Source organism: Gymnoscopelus braueri (genome assembly GCF_963280865.1).
Source record: "Gymnoscopelus braueri genome assembly, chromosome: 20".
NCBI classification, from domain to species: Eukaryota; Metazoa; Chordata; class Actinopteri; order Myctophiformes; family Myctophidae; genus Gymnoscopelus; species Gymnoscopelus braueri.
The window spans coordinates 24,185,581-24,203,999 of record NC_137622.1 but is presented as its reverse complement, the minus strand read 5'-3'; the positions used below and the strand labels follow the sequence as shown (position 1 = coordinate 24,203,999).

The 18,419-nt window shown below is 39.2% G+C and overlaps 3 protein-coding genes across 3 annotated transcripts; all 3 read left to right on the top strand.

Moving 5' to 3' along the window:
- Nucleotides 1-995: 995 nt before the first annotated feature.
- On the top strand, nt 996-3,398 carry pcdhb (protocadherin b; the record flags this gene model as incomplete). The annotated part of the gene is made up of 1 exon (XM_080415566.1): nt 996-3,398. Exon 1 carries the CDS (start codon nt 1,059-1,061, stop codon nt 3,396-3,398), a length of 2,340 nt encoding a protein of 779 aa, XP_080271692.1. The 5' UTR covers nt 996-1,058.
- Nucleotides 3,399-7,174: 3,776 nt separating this feature from the next.
- On the top strand, nt 7,175-14,249 carry LOC308075618 (protocadherin gamma-A4-like; the record flags this gene model as incomplete). Its single annotated transcript, XM_080415565.1, has 3 exons — nt 7,175-9,502; nt 12,638-13,711; nt 14,235-14,249. The coding sequence occupies exons 1-3, from the start codon at nt 7,205-7,207 to the stop codon at nt 14,247-14,249; spliced, it is 3,387 nt and encodes a 1,128-aa protein (XP_080271691.1). The 5' UTR covers nt 7,175-7,204.
- Nucleotides 14,250-15,298: 1,049 nt separating this feature from the next.
- LOC308075617 (protocadherin alpha-C2-like) lies at nt 15,299-17,728 on the top strand (the record flags this gene model as incomplete). Its single annotated transcript, XM_080415564.1, has 1 exon — nt 15,299-17,728. One exon carries the CDS (start codon nt 15,299-15,301, stop codon nt 17,726-17,728), a length of 2,430 nt encoding a protein of 809 aa, XP_080271690.1.
- Between the last annotated feature and the right edge of the window lie 691 nt (nt 17,729-18,419).

Sequence of the window (18,419 nt, the reverse complement as noted above, 5' to 3'; positions counted from 1 at the left end):
ATTTAATGCTTTCATTGCATGCTCATAGATCACATTTATATTAAAATTATTGTGTGCTATAGTATAAATGTAATTTTAGTAAAGATTCATTTTAATTACTTAAAGTGCACTTTTTAGAGGCATGTTTTCTTTGTTTTTTGTCTTGTATGATTTTGTGTGTTGTTCGTCAACCACAGACAAAATCATTATTATTTAGAAGCATTTTCAAAGTGTATTTTAAGTATGCATACATTACAGTTTTCGTTAAATACACTCAAGTAATAATAATAATTCTTCCAATTTCGGTCTGGCTCCAACTACTTTTGTGTGCTTTTAGTATAGCCTATACTTTAATGTACGTTTTGGGCATTATGATGGTGGATCTGATTATGAGCTTATGAAACACATACTAATGATACACTGGATGGATACACTGTATTATAGCCAAGTAGCCATACAGAGCACTGGTGATGAGACGAGTGAATCTTTCTAAGTGTATTTACTTTTTGCAGATGGTGTGCGAACTAATAGTTTTCCTGCAGAACACCCCAAAGTCAATGAGTGACATGACATGTTGCAGTATGATCAACAAACCATGTTCAAATAAACGATCTTTACATAGGCTACACATGACATATTGACAAATACTTATAATCTCTCATTTCAGCAGGTGTATAGATGCAGGGTAAGACCATCTCACTGCGCTATGCTCCTATGATTTTGTCACACGGTGTCACTGTTTAGCCACTAAATCAAAGTCTATGAGGTTCTCATGACACACCCATTTATTTATGCAGAGGGTCAGACCTGTACAGTCCTCCTCTGCTCTGCATTATTTTTATTCTAACTAGCAATAATACGGCCCAAATACGTGTGTAAATGTCCAGTTTTCTGCTATAGCCTATGTGTTCGTAGTTCGTTGGCCTACATGTCCACTTAAGACCAGACCTTCAGAGACGGGATTCTTCTTTTTTCTTGAAGGCAAAACAATGTATTTTCGGGGTGTCTCCACTGTCTTTGTCTTGTGTGCAGTATGGCCCAGTGCTTTGTCTGTGACACGGTACTCCATACCCGAGGAGATGGAGAGGGGTTCTGTTGTGGCTAATTTGGCAGCGGATTTGGGACTTGAGCGCGGAGGCCTGGCTCAACGCGAGGTAAAACTTGATATTTTCCATAACAAGAAATATTTAGATGTTAACAAGAAGACAGGAGAGCTTTATATAATAGAAAAGATGGACAGAGAATATCTTTGTCCAACTAAAACCACGATATCGTCATGTTTTCTAAAGCTAGACGTTATCATAGAAAGTCCTTTGCGAATATTCAACATAGAACTAGGTATAACAGACATTAATGACAATGCACCCCATTTTAGAAGAGATCGGATAGAACTTGACGTTTCAGAATCGGCTACACCAGGAGAAAGATTCTCTCTGCCCAATGCTGTGGACCCAGATGTCGGAATAAATACAATTAAAACATATAAACTAAGTGTCAGTGACCATTTTACAATAGAGATCCAAACCGGCAGTGATGGCACTAAATACGTCGACCTGGTGCTGACCAAATCTTTAGATAGAGAGGAGCATGCTGTTCATAATCTAATACTGATTGCAGAGGACGGTGGGGTCCCCGTACGTTCGGGCACAGCTAACATTCTTGTTCGGGTACAGGATACAAACGACAATGCCCCTCGGTTCAACAAGCAGGTTTACGCGGTTAACATGACGGAGAATAGCCCGATAGGTACACTGGCAATTAAACTGAACGCTACAGACCTAGACGAGGGTCCCAATGCGGAGATAGTCTACTCTTTTACTCTTTACACGTCAGAGAAAACACAATATGTCTTTGAATTGAATCCTAATACAGGGGAGATAACAGTGAAGGGAACAATTGACTTTGAAGACATGAAAATATATGAGATGCACATCGAAGCTAAAGACAAGGGCACACTTCCCTTATTGGGGCAATGCAAAGTAGTGGTCCATGTAATGGATATGAATGACAATTATCCAGAGATTACCATACAGTCCATTAAGGGCACTGTGAATGAAGACATTCCTGTAGGAACAGTCATAGCACTGGTGGGCATAAGCGACAGGGATACAGGTGATAATGGAAAAGTAAGTCTATCCATTAACAAACAATTGCCCTTTATTCTGAACCAGTCCTCTGATAGGCCAATCCATTACAAGCTCATAGTTTCAGAACCTTTAGATCGCGAAAAGGTGCCTGAATATGACGTCATGTTCATTGTGACAGACGGAGGCACACCCCCCTTATCTGATAATGAAACAATAACTGTCCATCTATTGGATGTGAACGACAATGCACCACAGTTTCCCCAACCCTTTTACACTATACGTGTTATGGAAAATAATGCACCCGGGGCTCTAGTGAGTTGCCTCACCGCGTTTGACCCAGACCTCCATGAAAACCAGTATTTAGTTTATTTCATTGTAGAGAAGGAGATCGCAAACACCTCAATGTCCATGTTGTTCTCCATAAATCCGGAAAACGGAAATCTTTACGCACTAAAGACGTTTGACTATGAGTTTGAGAACGAGTTCCTTTTCCACATTGAAGCCAGAGATTCTGGGGTTCCTCCTCTCAGCAGTAACGTCAGTGTTCACATCATTATTGTGGACCAAAACGATAATAAACCGGTCATTGTCTCTCCGTGGCGCCCGCACGGCACTGTTGTGGAGGAAAAGATCCCAAGATCAACAGATAAAGGTTCCTTGGTGGCCAAAGTAATAGCCCTGGACACCGACTCCCCACAGAACTCTCGGATTAGCTACCAGTTTCTACAAGTGAGTGATGCCACCTTGTTCAGTCTGGACCAATACAACGGAGAGATCCGGACTATGAGAATGTTCAGTTACAGAGATTCACGTCACCAACATATGGTTGTTGTTGCCAAGGACAACGGGGAGCCTGCTCTCTCTGCTACAGTTACCATCAAGTTATCCACAATAGAGACTGCTGTCAAGGCCTACTCTGACATGACTGAAGTGCCACTGGAATATGACATATTTTCAGACTTAAACCTGTATTTGCTCATTGGTCTGGGCTCAGTGTCCTTTCTCTTACTGATCACCATATTGGTCACCATCGTACTCAAGTGTCAGAAACCCAATTACAGCAAAACAGCTCCACCCTGTAGGAACAGTGTGATCAGTAGTGAGAGGAACTCAACCATCGCAGATTCCACCCTGGTCTCCAATGATGCCTACTGGTACAGTCTGTTTCTAGCAGAGACCAGAAAAGGAAAGATGGTCGTTAGACAGCCTGTGCCAAAGGGCTCCAGGTACATCGTGTCCAGTTTACCAAGGAGTATAGGCGTGACAGACACCAGCGACTCAGCAGCTTCAACTTTGCAGGTGAGAGGTCATTTAACATCTACTGTATTCTGAAGGCCTATCAGTTTTGTTTGTGTTCCATTTTAATGCCATGCCTTGTCATCATCAGTGCTCTGGTTGTGTAATGAAATACAACAACCATAATACATAACAACAATAATAATACTACATTTATAATAGTAAAAAAAATGTAATACTTAATTACAACAACAATAACAATAATACTAATATCCTAATAATAATGGTCGAATATACATGCACATTCTTCCAGCCATGATTAAAGGTATTAAAAAGTCAAGCTGGTCTTGATGGTTTAGATGTGTTTAAATTATGTTTTATTAACGGTTCTAAAATAATTGCATTATGTGCAGAGGTTTAGGATATGCGAAAAGTGGCGCTGTTTACTACATAAAATACTGTGGTTGTAGTCGCCATGACAGTACATTTCAGTGCGAATAGTTTAGTGGAGCCACCGGACAGCTCCTGGTGCTGAAACAGTCGTTTGAGAAACACGGAATGGATTTTCACTTCTTTCGGCTCATATAATATATACATATTTATATATATTTTAACCAAGATCACAGATAGTAGTTTCTAGCAGGAAACATGCATTATATTGGCTGAGCTGCTAGGCACTAACAGTTACACAACAATGGGGTTATTTTTAACAATGCCGTCATGGAAAAGGTACGTCTCGCTCATTATTCTTCTCTTCGCTGTTCGGTACATATCGTCTTCAGTCACTCATTATTCTATACCTGAAGAAATGAAGGAAGGATCCGTTGTTGCCAATCTTGCCTCAGATTTAGACTTGGATGTTAAAACGCTCAGTAAGAGGAAGATGCGTCTTGATATAATCGCTAACAAAAAATATCTGGATGTGAACAAAGAGACTGGTGAGCTTTACATTGTGGAGAAGATTAACAGAGAATATATTTGCCCTTCCAAATCATCAGTATCATGTTATTTAAGATTGGAGGTAACACTGGAAAATCCTCTCCGTATGTTTAATATAGAGCTCGAAATTTTAGATATGAACGACAACGCCCCTCAATTTCGAAGAGACGCAATACATTTAGACATATCAGAGTCAACACCCGTTGGAGAGCGATTCTCCATGAGTAATGCAGTTGATCCAGACGTTGGAAGTAATTCAGTAAAGACCTATCATTTGAGTGAAAGTGAACATTTTAACATTGAAGTTCAGACTTTGAGAGATGGAACAAAGTCTGCTGATTTGATTCTTAAAAAGGCTTTAGACAGAGAGCAGCAGGCTGTTCATCATCTAATACTTACTGCTGTAGATGGCGGCACACCGACACGTTCGGGTACTGCCAGCATTATTGTCCGTGTTTTAGATACGAATGACAACGCCCCAACATTTGATAAAGAGAGTTATCAAATCAGCATAATGGAGAATTCACCTATTGGAAGCCTTGTAGTCCACCTTAATGCAACAGACTTAGATGAGGGGTCAAATGCTGATATAATGTATTCGTATAGTCTGTACACCTCAGAGAAAGCACAAGAAACATTTAACTTGAATCCATCTACTGGTGAGCTATCTGTAAAGGGAATGTTAAATTACGAGGACTTTAGAATTTATGATATGGAAGTTATAGCAACAGATAAAGGAGCCAATGCCTTATCAGGGCAGTGTAAAATAACAATTGTAGTAGAAGACATGAATGATAACCACCCAGAAATATCTATCAAATCATTTCATAGTCCAGTCAAAGAAAGTATAGAATTAGATACTGTGATAGCAGTGATTAGTGTCAGTGATAAAGACTCAGAAAACAATGGAATAGTTGATCTCCATATTCCTAAAAATATGCCTTTCAAACTGAGAGAATCATCTGATAACTATTTTGAATTAGTTGTATCAGAACCATTAGATAGAGAGAAGGTTCCAGAATATGAAATCACATTCACTGTAACAGACAGAGGTTCTCCTCCGTTATCTGACAATGAAACAATGACTTTAGAACTTTTAGATGTTAATGATAATGTTCCACAGTTCCCTCAGTCATTTTATACAATACGTGTACAAGAGAATAATGCTCCTGGGGCCTTGTTGAGCTCTCTCACTGCATTTGACCCAGATCTACATGAAAACCAATATCTAGTTTATTTCATCTTGGAGAAGGATATAGTCAATACCTCCATGTCAATGCTCTTCTCTATTAATCCAGAGAATGGAAATCTTTACGCATTAAAAACTTTTGACTATGAGATCGAGAAGGAATTCCTTTTCCACATTGAGGCCAGGGACTCTGGTGTTCCTCCACTCTGCAGTAATGTGACTGTTCACATCATTATTGTGGACCAAAATGATAATAAACCAGTCATAGTCTCTCCATGGCGTGCGCATGGCTCAGTCGTTGAAGAAAAGATCCCAAGATCAACCGATAAAGGATCTCTAATAGCCAAGGTCATAGCTTTAGACACTGACTCCCCACAGAACTCTAGGATTAGCTACCAGTTTCTACAAGTGAGTGATGCTACCTTGTTCAGTCTGGACCAATACAATGGAGAGATTCGGACTATGAGAATGTTCAGTTACAGAGATTCACGTCACCAACAGATGGTTGTTGTTGCCAAGGACAACGGGGAGCCTGCTCTCTCTGCTACAGTTACCATCAAGTTATCCACAATAGAGACTGCTGTCAAGGCCTACTCTGACATGACTGAAGTGCCTCTGGAATATGACATATTTTCAGACTTAAACCTGTATTTGCTCATTGGTCTGGGCTCAGTGTCCTTTCTCTTACTGATCACCATATTGGTCACCATCGTACTCAAGTGTCAGAAACCCAATTACAGCAAAACAGCTCCACCTTGTAGGAACAGTGTGATCAGTAGTGAGAGGAACTCAACCATCGCAGATTCCACCCTGGTCTCCAATGATGCCTACTGGTACAGTCTGTTTCTAGCAGAGACAAGAAAAGGAAAGATGGTCGTTAGACAGCCTGTGCCAAAGGGCTCCAGATACATCGTATCCAGTTTACCAAGGAGTATAGGCGTGACAGACACCAGCGACTCAGCAGCTTCAACTTTGCAGGTGAGAAGTCACCTCATGTGTTATGGTATAAGCCTTTAACTTTGTCAAATTCTGTTCAAATATTGTGAAAAGGTAATGATGGCTACATAATAACACCTGGCAAAATCAAATACCACCATAATAATAACGATGATAATAACATTTATAATAATAATAATAATAATAATAATAATGAGTAATGATTAAAACAACAACAACAACAAATGATCATATTTATGATAGCCAATTAATAGTAGGCCTAGCTATGATTACTAAAGGTGAATTAAGCATATCGACTACTTTTTATTAAAGTACCGATACAGCTACTAAAATGTATGCAGGTATTTCAGTATTTTAATACTTAATGTTAACTACTAGAATTGTGTTATGTGAACGAGAGAATGCGTTGATTCAGCTGCTGGTTGATTGAAGAGGTGTATGATTTGCGAAAGGTGGCGCTGTTTACTACATAAAAACTCCATGGTCGTCGTCGTTGTCACCATGACAGTAAATCGTTGTGAGAAATGTAGCAAGTAGACGGACAGCTCCCTGGTGCTGAAACAGCCTTCTGAGATTAACGTGGCAGATTTTCACTTTTTGTGGCTTTTAAACCTTGAACATAAGGACTAAACCATTTTAATTTTAGCTGGAAACATGAATTATATTGGCTGAGCTTCTGCGCACTTACCACAGTTACACAATAATGGGGTTCTTTTTCACAATGCAGTCATGGAAAAGGTATGTCTCGCTTATCATTCTCTTTTCCGCTGTTCAGTTCATAACGTCTTCAGTTACTCATTATTCCATACCCGAAGAGATGAAAGAAGGATCAGTTGTCGCCAATCTAGCCTCGGATTTAAGCTTGGACGTTAAAACGTTGAGTAAAAGAAAGATGCGCCTCGACATAATCGCTAATAAAAAATATCTGGATGTGAACAAAGAGACTGGAGAGCTGTATATCGTGGAGAAGATTGACAGAGAATATATTTGTACAACAAAGTGGTCAGTGTCTTGCTATTTAAAGCTGGAAGTAACACTTGAAAATCCTTTACGTATATTTAATATGGAACTGGAAATTTTGGATATGAACGACAACGCCCCCCAATTTCGAAGAGACGGGATACATTTAGACATATCAGAGTCAACACCCGTTGGAGAGCGATTCTCCCTGAGTAATGCAGTTGACCCAGACGTTGGAACTAATTCAGTAAAAACGTATTATTTAAGTGAAAGTGAACATTTTAATATTGAAATTCAAACTGGGAGGGATGGATCTAAGTTTGCTGATTTGATTCTTAAAAAGGCTTTAGACAGAGAGCAGCAGGCTGTTCATCATCTAATACTCACTGCTGTAGATGGTGGCACACCAACACGTTCTGGTACTGCCAGCATTATTGTCCGCGTTCTAGACACGAATGACAACGCCCCAACATTTGATAAAGAGAGTTATCAAATCAGTATAATGGAGAATTCTCCTATTGGAAGCCTTGTCCTTCATCTCAATGCCACAGACTTAGATGAGGGGTCAAATTCTGATTTAATGTATTCATATAGTCTGTATACCTCAGAGAAAACGCAAGAGACTTTCAATCTGAATCCATCCACAGGAGAGATCACTGTGCAAGGAGTGTTAAATTATGAGGACTCTAAGATTTATGATATGGAAGTTATAGCTACAGATAAAGGACCCTCTACATTATCAGGGCAGTGTAAAATAACTATTGTAGTAGAAGATATGAACGATAATCACCCCGAAATATCTATTAAATCATTTAATAGTCCAGTCAAGGAAAGTATAGAATTAGACACCGTGATAGCAGTGATTAGTGTCAGTGATAAAGACTCAGGAAACAATGGAATAGTTGATCTACATATTCCTAAAAATATGCCTTTCAAACTCAGAGAATCATCTGATAACTATTTTGAATTAGTAGTGTCAGAACCATTAGACAGAGAGAAGGTTCCAGAATATGACATTACATTCACAGTTACAGACAGAGGTTCTCCTCCATTATCTGACAATGAAACAATGACTTTAGAACTTTTAGATGTTAATGATAATGTTCCACAGTTCCCTCAGTCACTTTATACAATACGCGTTAAGGAAAATAATGCTCCTGGGGCCTTGTTAAGTTCTGTCACTGCGTTTGATCCGGATTTACATGAAAACCAATATCTGGTTTATTTCATCTTAGAGAAGGACGTAGCCAATACCTCCATGTCAATGCTCTTCTCTATCAATCCAGAGAATGGTAATCTTTACGCATTAAAAACATTTGACTATGAGATTGAGAAGGAGTTCCTCTTCCACATTGAGGCCAGGGACTCTGGTGTTCCTCCACTCAGCAGTAATGTGACTATTCACATCATTATTGTGGACCAGAATGACAATAAACCAGTCATAGTCTCTCCATGGCGCCCACATGGATCAGTGGTGGAGGAAAAGATCCCACGATCCACTGATAAAGGCTCATTGGTTTCCAAGGTGATTGCCTTAGACACAGACTCCCCACAGAACTCTAGGATCAGCTACCAGTTTCTACAAGTGAGTGATGCCACCTTGTTCAGTCTGGACCAATACAATGGAGAGATTCGGACTATGAGAATGTTCAGTTACAGAGATTCACGTCACCAACAGATGGTTGTTGTTGCCAAGGACAACGGGGAGCCTGCTCTCTCTGCTACAGTTACCATCAAGTTATCCACAATAGAGACTGCTGTCAAGGCCTACTCTGACATGACTGAAGTGCCTCTGGAATATGACATATTTTCAGACATAAACCTGTATTTGCTCATCGGTCTGGGCTCAGTGTCCTTTCTCTTACTGATCACCATATTGGTCACCATCGTACTCAAGTGTCAGAAACCCAATTACAGCAAAACAGCTCCACCCTGTAGGAACAGTGTGATCAGTAGTGAGAGGAACTCAACCATCGCAGATTCCACCCTGGTCTCCAATGATGCCTACTGGTACAGTCTGTTTCTAGCAGAGACCAGAAAAGGAAAGATGGTCGTTAGACAGCCTGTGCCAAAGGGCTCCAGATACATCGTGTCCAGTTTACCAAGGAGTATAGGCGTGACAGACACCAGCGACTCAGCAGCTTCAACTCTGCAGGTGAGAAGTCACCTCCTGTTTTCTAGAGGCTTATCAGATGTTTATACATTCCGTGTTAATGCTGTGAAAAGGTTATGGCGCTTTGGTAGAAGAATATCATCCACAAAAGCAAAATCAACCATCACCATAATAATAACAACAACAACAACAACAACAACAACAACAACAACAACATATTACTACTACTACTACTGCTGCCACTATACTTCTACTAACCTGTGGGAAAGTGCTCCAGATACATTCTATCCAGTACGAACATAACAGATACCAGTGACTCAATAGCTTAAACTCTGCAGGTTAGAAGTCACCTCCTGTATAAAGGCCAATCAGGTTGTTAATTTTAATATGGTTAAAACTTATGGTGCTCTGATGGTAACACATTCCCACAAAAGCAAAATCAACAACCACCATACTCCTCCTGCTTTCAGAAAATGAAATAAAATAACATCAATAAACACAAATTAAACAGCACAAACAAAACTCAAAACAAAACTAAATGTATTTTACAGAAGTCTGATCGCATAAGATAGGACACATTGGATATCAAATAAATGAGACAGTGTCACAAGCTGTCACAAGCGACTACAATATATCTCTCATCCCTTCCCCACAGGCATACACAAAATAACAATTGAACCAGAACTGGCCTCATTAGCCAATATTTCACCCACATCATTTTGCTCAACAAATTACAAAAATGGTCCTTAAACCTCTTTGAAAGTACCATATGGACGGGAAAAAGTAGAAATCAAATTCTTAACTTTGAAAAAAATGCTAAGACAATAACGATATTAGATTGACTGTATAGTATTTCTCTTTGTACATGGACAAGCACAACAACGTCTTGTGTGTGTGTGTGTGTGTGTGTGTGTGTGTGTGTGTGTGTGTGTGTGTGTGTGTGTGTGTGTGTGTGTGTGTGTGTGTGTGTGTGTGTGTGTGTGTGTGTGTGTGTGTGTGTGTGTGTGTGTGTGTGTGTGTGTGTGTTTGTGTGAGAGAGAATATATGAGTATACATATACAAACACACTTAGGTTACACAGAACATGTGTTCTAGATTTGTGTATAGTATAGTGTGTATCCTTGATAACCGGTTAATGTCCCTGTACTGGTATAATATATCCACTGATTTAAAGATATACATTTATGCAACTATATGCTCAAAGTAGCATTCATTTAAATCGTGTTTTCATGTGTTCTTTGTTTTAATGTTTTTCTATTTACTTGCTTCCCCTCTCTCTTTCCCTCTTTATCAGTTTTAATTATTGAATTATTTTTTTATGAACTCCAGTACTATTGTTACATAATTTCGAATAAATAAATACATAAACAAATAAATAATAATAATAATAATAATAATAATAATAATAATAATAATAATGACCAATTCATAGCTATAATTCATAATGGTCAATTCGATTAATTTGAAGAACAACGACATAAACTTGAGCTGGCATTTAAATGTTTTAATACTTTAATTTGAGCTGCTATCGCGTTAGGTGCAGAGGTGTATTATTTACGAAGAGTGGCGCTATTTTCCATATAAAACACTCGATGGTCGTTGACGCCATGACACAGTAATCTGACTGAACGAAAGATCCACGGATTGAGTAGCCACTGGACAGCTCCCTGGTGCTGAAACAGTCTTTCTGAGATAAACGGGACAGATTTTTACTTCTTGGGACTTCTTAGGCAATAGACTTTTCAACCGAGAACAGAAAACTAAACCATTTTCTTTTAGTGGTAACATGTATTATTGGCTGAGCTGCTGCACATTTATAGACAGTTAGGCTACCCAACAATGGTCTCGTTTTTAACAATGCCGTCATGGAAAAGGTACGTCTCGCTTGTCATTCTCTTTTCCGCTGTTCGGCACATAACGTCTTCAGTCACTCATTATTCCATACCCGAAGAAATGAAAGAAGGATCAGTTGTCGCCAATCTAGCCTCGGATTTAAGTTTGGACGTTAAAACGTTGAGTAAAAGAAAGATGCGCCTCGACATAATCGCTAATAAAAAATATCTGGACGTGAACAAAGAGACTGGAGAGCTTTACATTGTGGAGAAGATTGACAGAGAATATATTTGCCCAACAAAGTCCTCAGCCTCTTGTTATCTAAAATTGGAGGTAACCCTGGAAAATCCTCTACGTATGTTCAATATGGAACTAGAAATATTAGATATGAACGACAACGCCCCTCAATTTAGAAGAGAAGCGGTACATTTAGACATATCGGAGTCGACACCCGTTGGAGAGCGATTCTCCTTGAGTAATGCAGTTGACCCAGACGTCGGAACTAATTCAGTAAAGACTTATCATTTGAGTGAAAGTGAACATTTTAGTATTGAAGTTCAGACAGGGAGAGATGGATCGAAATTTGCTGATTTGATTCTGAAAAAGTCTTTAGACAGAGAGCTGCAGGCCGGTCATCATCTAATACTCACTGCTGTAGATGGCGGCACACCTACACGTTCTGGTACTGCCAGCATTATTGTCCGTGTTTTAGATATGAATGATAACTCCCCAACATTTGATAAAGATACTTACGAAATCAGCATAATGGAGAATTCTCCAATAGGAAGCCTAGTGATCCATCTTAACGCCACAGACTTAGACGAGGGATCAAATTCTGATATAATCTATTCTTATAGTCTGTACACCTCAGAAAAAACACAAGAAACCTTCAACCTAAATCCAACGACTGGTGAGATCACTGTTAAGGGAATGTTAAATTATGAGGACTTTAGAATTTATGATATGGAAGTTATAGCAACAGATAAAGGAGCCAATGCCTTATCTGGGCAGTGTAAAATAACAATTGTAGTAGAAGACATGAATGATAACCACCCAGAAATATCTATCAAATCATTTCATAGTCCAGTCAAGGAAAGTATAGAATTAGATACTGTAATAGCAGTGATTAGTGTCAGTGATAAAGACTCAGGAAACAATGGAATAGTTGATCTCCATATTCCTAAAAATATGCCTTTCAAGCTGAGAGAATCATCTGATAACTATTTTGAATTAGTTGTATCAGAACCATTAGACAGAGAGAATGTTCCAGAATATGAAATCACATTCACTGTAACAGACAGAGGTTCTCCACCGTTATCTGACAATGAAACTATGACATTGGAGCTTTTAGATGTTAATGATAATGTTCCACAGTTCCCTCAGTCATTTTATACAATACGCGTTCAGGAAAATAATGCTCCTGGGGCCTTGTTAAGTTCTGTCACTGCGTTTGATCCGGATTTACATGAAAACCAATATCTGGTTTATTTCATCTTAGAGAAGGATATAGTCAATACGTCCATGTCAATGCTCTTCTCTATCAATCCAGAGAATGGTAATCTTTACGCATTAAAAACGTTTGACTATGAGATCGAGAAAGAATTCCTTTTCCACATTGAGGCCAGGGACTCTGGCGTTCCTCCACTCTGCAGTAATGTGACTGTTCACATAATTATTGTGGACCAGAATGACAATAAACCAGTCATAGTCTCTCCATGGCGTGCGCATGGCTCAGTCGTTGAAGAAAAGATCCCAAGATCAACTGATAAAGGATCTCTAATAGCCAAGGTCATAGCTTTAGATACAGACTCCCCACAGAACTCTCGGATTAGCTACCAGTTTCTACAAGTGAGTGATGCTACCTTGTTCAGTCTGGACCAATACAATGGAGAGATCCGGACTATGAGAATGTTCAGTTACAGAGATTCACGTCACCAACAGATGGTTGTTGTTGCCAAGGACAACGGGGAGCCTGCTCTCTCTGCTACAGTTACCATCAAGTTATACACAATAGAGACTGCTGTCAAGGCCTACTCTGACATGACCGAAGTGCCTCTGGAATATGACATCTTTTCAGACTTAAACCTGTATTTGCTCATTGGTCTGGGCTCAGTGTCCTTTCTCTTACTGATCACCATATTGGTCACCATCGTACTCAAGTGTCAGAAACCCAATTACAGCAAAACAGCTCCACCCTATAGGAACAGTGTGATCAGTAGTGAGAGGAACTCAACCATTGCAGATTCCACCCTGGTCTCCAATGATGCCTACTGGTACAGTCTGTTTCTAGCAGAGACCCGAAAAGGAAAGATGGTCGTTAGACAGCCTGTGCCAAAGGGCTCCAGATACATCGTGTCCAGTTTACCAAGGAGTATAGGCGTGACAGACACCAGCGACTCAGCAGCTTCAACTCTGCAGGTGAGAAGTCACCTCCTGTTTTCTCGAGGCTTATCAGATGTTTATACATTCCGTGCTAATGCTGTGAAAAGGTTATGGTACTTTGGTAGAAGAATATCATCCACAGAAGCAAAATCAACCATCACCATAATAATAATAACAACAACAACAACAACAACATATTACTACTACTACTGCTGCCACTATACCTGTGGGAAAGTGCTCCAGATACATTCTATCCATAACAAGGAGTACGGACATAACAGATACCAGTGATTCAACAGCTTAAACTCTGCAGGTTAGAAGACACCTCCTGTATAAAATACTGTTAAAACCTATAGTGCTTTGATAGCAACACATTCCCACAAAAGCAAAATCAACAACCACCATACTCCTCCTGATTTCAGAAAATGAAATACAATAACATAAATAAACACAAATTAAACAGCACAAACAACTGATCCCATAAGACACATTGGACATCAATCAAATGAAACAGTGTCATATGCGACTACAGATATCTAGTCTCATCCCTTCCCCACAGGCATACACAAAATAGCAATAGCAATTGAACCAGAACTTGCCTCATTAGCCAATATTTCACCCATATCATTTTGCTCAACAAAATATAAAAATGGTCCCCAAACCTCGAAAGTACCATATGGACGGGAAAAAGTAGAAATCAAGTTCATAACTTCGAAAATAATGTTAAGACAATAACTTTATGAGATTAACTGTATTAAGTATTTCCCTTTGTACATGGATAAGCACAAACAACGTTGTGTGTGTGTGTGTGTGTGTGTGTGTGTGTGTGTGTGTGTGTGTGTGTGTGTGTGTGTGTTTGTGTGTGCACGCGCGCGCGCGTGCGTGTGTGTTAATGTATGCATAAACGCACACACTTAGGTTACCTGTACAGAATATGTGTGTGTTCTAGATTTGTGTATGGTATAGTGTGTATCTAAGATAACAGGTTATTGTCTCTATTCTATAATATATCCACTGATTTAAAGATTTAAATTTATGCAACTATATGCTCGAAATAGTATTCATTTAAATAGTTATTTCATGTGTAATGTGTAATGAATGAACTCCAGTATTATTGTTACATAATTTTGAATAAAAAAATACATAAACAAATACATATCATTATTATTACTATTAATAATAATAATAATGACCAATTCAAAATAGCTTTAATTCATAATGGTCAATTTGACTCATTTGAATAACAATGACATAAACTTGAGCTGGCATTTAAATGTTTTAATACTTTAATTTGAGCTGCTATCACTTTAGGTGCAGAGGTGTATTATTTACGAAGAGTGGCGCTATTTTCCATATAAAACACTTGATGGTCGTTGACACCATGACATAGTAATCTGACTAGACGCAAAATACACGGATTGCCACTGGACAGCTCCCTGGTGCTGAAACAGTCTTTCTCAGATAAACGGGACAGATTTTTACTTGGACTTCTTATACTTTTCAACCGAGAACAGAAAACGAAACCATTTTCTCTTAGTGGAAACATGTATTATATTGGCTGAGCTGCAGCACATTTATAGGCTACCACAGTTAGGCTACCCAACAATGGTGTCGTTTTTAACAATGCCGTCATGGAAAAGGTACGTCTCGCTTATCATGCTCTTTTCCGCTGTTAGGTACATAACGTCTTCGGTCACTCATTATTCCATACCTGAGGAATTAAAGGAAGGATCAGTTGTCGCCAATCTTGCCTCAGATTTAGGCTTTGATGTTGAAACGTTGAATAAAAGGAAGATGCGTCTTGATATAATCGCTAACAAAAAATATCTGGATGTGAACAAAGAGACTGGCGAGCTTTACATTGTGGAGAAGATTGACAGAGAATTTATTTGCAATACCAAGTCCTCGTCATCATGTTATCTAAGATTGGAGGTAACACTGGAGAATCCTCTACGGATATTCAATATAGAGCTCGAAATTTTAGATATGAACGACAACGCCCCTCAATTTCGAAGAGACGCAATACATTTAGACATATCAGAGTCAACACCAGTTGGAGAGCGATTCTCCCTTAGTAATGCAGTTGACCCAGACGTTGGAACTAATTCCGTAAAAACGTATCATTTGAGTGAAAGTGAACATTTTAACATTGAAGTTCAGACTTTGAGAGATGGAACAAAATTGGCTGATTTGATTCTGAAAAAGGCTTTAGACAGAGAGCAGCAGGCTGTTCACCATCTAATTCTCATTGCTGTAGATGGCGGCACACCGACACGTTCGGGTACTGCCAGCATTATTGTCCGTGTTTTAGATACGAATGACAACGCACCAACATTTGATAAAGAGAGTTATCAAATCAGTATAATGGAGAATTCTCCTATTGGAAGCCTTGTCCTTCATCTTAATGCCACAGACTTAGATGAGGGGTCAAATTCTGATATAATGTATTCTTATAGTCTGTATACCTCAGAGAAAACGCAAGACACTTTCAATGTGAATCCATCCACAGGAGAGATCACTGTACAAGGAGTGTTAAATTATGAGGACTTCCAAATTTATGATATGGAAGTTATAGCTACAGATAAAGGACCCTCTACATTATCAGGGCAGTGTAAAATAACTATTGTAGTAGAAGATATGAACGATAATCACCCCGAAATATCTATTAAATCATTTCATAGCCCAGTCAAGGAAAATATAGAATTAGACACTGTGATAGCAGTGATTAGTGTCAGTGATAAAGACTCAGGAAACAATGGAATAGTTGATCTACATATTCCTAAAAATATGCCTTTCAAACTCAGAGAATCATCTGATAACTATTTTGAATTAGTAGTTTCAGAACCATTAGACAGAGAGAAGGTTCCAGAATATGACATCACATTCACAGTCACAGACAGAGGTTCTCCTCCATTATCTGACAATGAAACAATGACTTTAGAACTTTTAGATGTTAATGATAATGTTCCACAGTTCCCTCAGTTATTTCATACAATACGCGTTAAGGAAAATAATGCTCCTGGGGCCTTGTTAAGTTCTGTCACTGCGTTTGATCCGGATTTACATGAAAACCAATATCTGGTTTATTTCATCTTAGAGAAGGATGTAGCCAATACCTCCATGTCCATGCTCTTCTCTATCAATCCAGAGAATGGTAATCTTTACGCATTAAAAACATTTGACTATGAGATTGAGAAGGAGTTCCTTTTCCACATTGAGGCCAGGGACTCTGGTGTTCCTCCACTCTGCAGTAACGTCACTATTCACATCATTATTGTGGACCAGAATGACAATAAACCAGTCATAGTCTCTCCATGGCGCCCACATGGATCAGTGGTGGAGGAAAAGATCCCACGATCCACTGATAAAGGCTCTTTGGTTGCCAAGGTGATTGCCTTAGACACAGACTCCCCACAGAACTCTCGGATTAGCTACCAGTTTCTACAAGTGAGTGATGCCACCTTGTTCAGTCTGGACCAATACAATGGAGAGATTCGGACTATGAGAATGTTCAGCTACAGAGATTCACGTCACCAACAGATGGTTGTTGTTGCCAAGGACAACGGGGAGCCTGCTCTCTCTGCTACAGTTACCATCAAATTATCCACAATAGAGACTGCTGTCAAGGCCTACTCTGACATGACTGAAGTTCCTCTGGAATATGACATCTTTTCAGACTTAAACCTGTATTTGCTCATTGGTCTGGGATCAGTGTCCTTTCTCTTACTGATCACCATATTGGTCACCATCGTACTCAAGTGTCAGAAACCCAATTACAGCAAAACAGCTCCACCCTGTAGGAACAGTGTGATCAGTAGTGAGAGGAACTCAACCATCGCAGATTCCACCCTGGTCTCCAATGATGCCTACTGGTACAGTCTGTTCCTAGCAGAGACCAGAAAAGGAAAAATGGTCGTTAGACAGCCTGTGCCAAAGGGCTCCAGATACATCGTGTCCAGTTTACCAAGGAGTATAGGCGTCACAGACACCAGCGACTCAGCAGCTTCAACATTGCAGGTGAGAGGTCATCAGAGTTCATGCATTCCGTTTTAATAATGAAAAGGTTATGTTGCTCTGTTGTTGTGGCATATTAACATCCTCAAAAAGCAAAATCAACAACATACAAATAATATCAATAACAATAACAACAACAACAACAACAACAACAACAACAACAACAACAACAACAACAACAATAATAATAAATGCACAGAATCACTATCTCTCTGTGTCTGTTTGTCCCATACATATATTGAGAACAGTCCTACCGACTGACTTCAAACTTGCTGTGTGCATCACCGAAGACCCGAGGGAGTGGACAAGGGACAGACAGTTACAGAGATCTTCATATATGGGCATAAAAGGGACACAGACAGATGGGTACAATGGGTCATTGAATTGAATACTTTATTAACAGTTTGCAATGACAATGGGTACAACGGGTACACCGGGTATTGCATAAATGGGTGAAGCATGCATTCCACACATGCATTGTTCCCCAACTTGCATCATTCAAAAGTATCTATGATTCCACAAATCTCTTTGTCCATCTCTCTGTCTGTGTGTGTCCCCTTTATGCCCATATATGGAGATCCCTGATGTCATCAATATGATATCATAATAATGACGTAATAGACTAGCCTTCAAGTTATTGGATGGGCATGCATTCCCGAAAGGCATCGCCAAAGTAGCTATAATAATAATAATAATAATAATAATAATAATAATAATAATAATAATAATA